The 4,018-nt window shown below is 40.5% G+C and overlaps 1 protein-coding gene across 1 annotated transcript; it reads right to left on the reverse strand.

Annotated features, from left to right (window-relative positions):
* Positions 1 to 2,343: 2,343 nt before the first annotated feature.
* Positions 2,344 to 3,728, reverse strand: LOC144641347 (uncharacterized). The gene is made up of 2 exons (XM_078500365.1): positions 3,151 to 3,728; positions 2,344 to 2,800 (listed from the first exon to the last, which is right to left on the reverse strand). The coding sequence occupies exons 1-2, from the start codon at positions 3,347 to 3,349 to the stop codon at positions 2,487 to 2,489; spliced, it is 513 nt and encodes a 170-aa protein (XP_078356491.1). The 5' UTR covers positions 3,350 to 3,728; the 3' UTR covers positions 2,344 to 2,486.
* Positions 3,729 to 4,018: the final 290 nt, after the last annotated feature.

The following is a 4,018-nucleotide window of genomic DNA, read 5'->3' on the forward strand; positions in this document are numbered from 1 at the left end:
AGCATCGTAATTTCTATTAAACTATAATTTACAGCTGCTATTTCATTTCATTCGCCAACAGTACATCATTGGATTGACGAGATACTGATTCAACATAACACACAACGTTTAGTTATGCACAAAAGTCATCTGGCGCACTGAGAAACTACATTTTTTAACGTTTTAAGACGGGAGAGCCATAAATTTCAACCGCGGGCCCACATTAGCATAAATTCGAAAAATTTGAAAAAAATTCACAGCATAGCCCTAGGTGAACTATAACTATAAATATATATTTTACTTCGATTCGATGAATATTTTAGGCGTACGGAAGTGATCTTGATTTTGCATCTCTCGGAAGCGGTTTCAGGGGTCTGATACCGCACACTTCAAACACCTCAATTTCAAAATTAAAACGATCTCTTTCGAAACAACAAATACATCATCTAAAAGAATAGATAATTATACACATTTTGAATGGTTATTTTCTAAGTTTGAATCAATATTAAATATTTGGGAGATTTTTAATTCTTTACATCATTTTGAGACATTTCACGCAAGGCAAAATTGACAAAATTCAGCGCCTAAAATCATTGCCTGGTACATAAGCTAAGGTATAAAAACGTATACCACGTGAAAGAGCATTGTTTCTTCTTTGAAAATCCGTTTTCAAAACCACGGGCTACTAAAAAGACGATTTTTAACGGCCCGAAATGCAAGTAGTACTTTCGTGAAATTTGAGCTTCGCCGTAACGGCTTCGCGATGCTTGAAACTCACAAAGAATAACAAATAAACATATTTAAACAATACAGTTTTAATAATACTTGTCAACAGGTACCAGAACATACTCGCGAGACTATTTGGCGTGGTGTTGTATCATTTCTAAGAAATAAGAAACCATTTTAGCCGTTTTATTTGACCTCGAGTTCCAAAGTAACAGAAAGCAAACACAGGTCACGTAGCGTTTGTTAAGGTCAAAGCACCCTTTATCAGATCAAATTGTAATCAATGAATTTCATTTGTAACACAGATAACAAGAGCTACAATCAAATAATGTTCATACCTTATAATAAGTAGTCAAAGCACCCTGGAAACTTTAAAAAATCCAATCGAAGCCCATCGAAAACAACATCTATTCTTCGCTGGTTTGATTCAACTGTGCTTATCGTTAGCTTGCGTTACATAATGGATAGACCGCTGACAAGCTGTTATATTTTGCGGGCTTGATTCTACAGAAGGACGTTTATCCGTCCTTTACAGTCTATTAAATATTTTATTATTGTTGTTAGTGACCCCTTTTACCCTAAATGTTTGTTAAGTAAACTAAAGCGTGACCTTAACTCGGGTGACTTTCAACAGATGCCACTTAGGAACGAACCTTTATTTTCTTAGGGGGGGGGGGGAGGGGTGGACACTAGCCAAATAAATTGCTGCAGAGTAAAACCGGCTGAAATAATCGTGCAAGAAAGCCAAAAAATTAATTTCGTTAAATGAAAATGAAACATGTGAAAAATAAACATCTAGCTCAGCAAAAATTACCCCTCCCGTCTCCCATCTTCTCAAAAAATAATGGTTTTTAGCTCACTTATCTAAATACATCTCCTGTTGTGTCATTTGGTTTTACTATCTTTCTGTAATATTCATTGTTATTGGCTATTCCTTTATTTGAAAATATATCCTTTACTCTACAACTTCAAGATGAACTAAATGGGTCAAGTTATTATTAAGCAATTTATCAATTAGTTTTTGCTATATTTATAGTAAATATTGAGTTAAGTATGAAAAACGTTTTTTCGACAAAAGTAGCCCTCTGCAGGTATTGTGTAACCTTAAAGCAGCTCTCCAATCAGTTGCAATAGTCAACATTTAAATCTTAAACCCTCGTGCAAGAACACGACCCAACAATATCTGAAATGAAACTAATGTAAGGCGCTTTTCGCTTTGATGATTGGGCCTCGATGTCCATGTTGTAGAAATCGCAGATTGACCGCAGTTGTGCAACACTGAGTTTGGTCAGCTTGTTACTAGTATACAAGGAACATATCATATTAAGTGTGTCATACACGATGGGATGAACCAGTTGGCACTGGTCTAGGATGGATGCACGAGCAGAGGTAAAGGCTTCTTCCTCTTGGGCCGCCAGAAGGTCGTTATCATCGGTTACATGAGCTGACTGAGATGTCGCGTGTTTCAATTTTGCAGCGGTACGCGAGAAGTATCCCTGAATCTGCTGCGCAGTTAGGAACTCGTCAACCTGAAAGAGCCGCTGACCATTTTCCTTCCTTGCGTATCGCATGTCCCGAGATACTTTTTCAGGGTCGGATTTGTGGCCAGTCTCCTACCCGATCTGGAACTTAGCATCCAGGTACTGGCGCTGATTGTCGTTAAAACGGCTGGCCTTTTTTGAAACTTTTAGAGCCCAGCCTTGCTCTAGGGGGGCCTCTGGGCACTCTTCATGATCAGTTGTCGTCGGGACAGCTAGTGTTGGCTGAAGGGAACAACCCTCTTAAATCTTTTTAGCGTACGCCAATACTGCCTGGTCAAAAAGGGTGTGCTTCTCAGAAACGAGTTTGCACTTTCCGAACAGCAAATGGCGCTCAAGGTTGTAGTACTTTTGATAGGTGCAGATGCACCCATCCACAGGACACGACAACAGCCCACTGCTTGCACCTTCCTCTTCTTCATCTCCGTCCTCGTCTTCTTCTTCATCCAAGTGTTCGATCATGGCTCGTTCGGCAGGTACGCGCCTTTCTTTAGAGCATGCCACAAAGTCTCCTTTAGACACCTCAGCCTTACACACATCTGGTAACCTTACAGGAACTGAATAATGGACCAGAAAAAAATATTAGAAAAAAGTAAAAGAATAACATAGTAATGTACAAATGAAACAAAATAGTAGGGAAGACTCTTCAAATTATTTGTTTATATATTTTATCTTATCTTATTTATTTTTTTATTTAATATTTTACTGGTAAGATGGGAGTTTCATCCAAATAAGAATAAGATGTTGAAAATAAAAAAAAGACAAGAAATCGGATCGCCCATCATTAAATAGTTTTTTCCGATTTACTTTTTCCCTTGACTTTTTCTTAACACAGTAGTGAAAATATCAGAATAGAGGTATATAACTAATATAAGATATGCATGTATGTTGTTGTTGTAACTATAACCTTGTAATTGAGACCATGGTATATTCTTTCCCTCTCCAATGTTGCATGCCTTCCATACTGTGACACAGTCCTCTTGGTAGAGGAAATTGTTTAAGCTGCTGATACCCTCCCAGCGGCCTGAAACCTCTTGCTGTGGCTTGTTGGTAGCATCGGTAACTAGGACGACCCGCACAGCACTCATGCCCCCGTGAGACAACATGGCTTCTTTGAAGTCGCGCGCCGTTACCACGTCGTGGCCCTGGTTGATGTATCATCACACATAAGCCTTGATGGAAGCGGCTTTCCTGTCACAAGGCCCTTTACCTCCCTGAGGGTCACTGAAGTCGACTCTTTTTACATCAATCCCCGTCGCCTCTCCCATCAGACGGCATGCTGACAGCATGGCTGCACTGTGATAGCACCCAGCGTTATCTTGCCTTAGTGCTGCACTTGTAATTTCAGGATGCTTGAGCCATGACCGAACACTTGGATGAAGAAGAAGACGAGGACGGAGATGAAGAAGAGGAAGGTGCAAGCAGTGGGCTGTTGTCGTGTCCTGTGGATGGGTGCATCTGCACCTATCAAAAGTACTACAACCTTGAGCGTCATTTGCTGTTCGGAAAGTGCAAACTCGTTTCTGAGAAGCACACCCTTTTTGACCAGGCAGTATTGGCGTACGCTAAAAAGATTTAAGAGGGTTGTTCCCTTCAGCCAACACTAGCTGTCCCGACGACAACTGATCATGAAGAGTGCCCAGAGGCCCCCCTAGAGCAAGGCTGGGCTCTAAAAGTTTCAAAAAAGGCCAGCCGTTTTAACGACAATCAGCGCCAGTACCTGGATGCTAAGTTCCAGATCGGGTAGGAGACTGGCCACAAATCCGACCCTGAAA

The sequence above is a fragment of the Oculina patagonica genome, unplaced genomic scaffold (genome assembly GCF_052425735.1).
Source record: "Oculina patagonica isolate OP01 unplaced genomic scaffold, crgOcupat unplaced868, whole genome shotgun sequence".
NCBI lineage: Eukaryota > Metazoa > Cnidaria > Anthozoa > Scleractinia > Oculinidae > Oculina > Oculina patagonica.

Coding starts and splice junctions, on each gene's coding strand:
- LOC144641347 (XM_078500365.1), bottom strand. CDS start 3,349: ATGTTGTCTCACGGGGGCATGAGTGCTGTGCGGGTCGTCCTAGTTACC. Junction 2,801..3,150: donor ACCATGGTCTCAATTACAAG/GTTATAGTTACA, acceptor TCCATTATTCAG/TTCCTGTAAGGTTACCAGAT.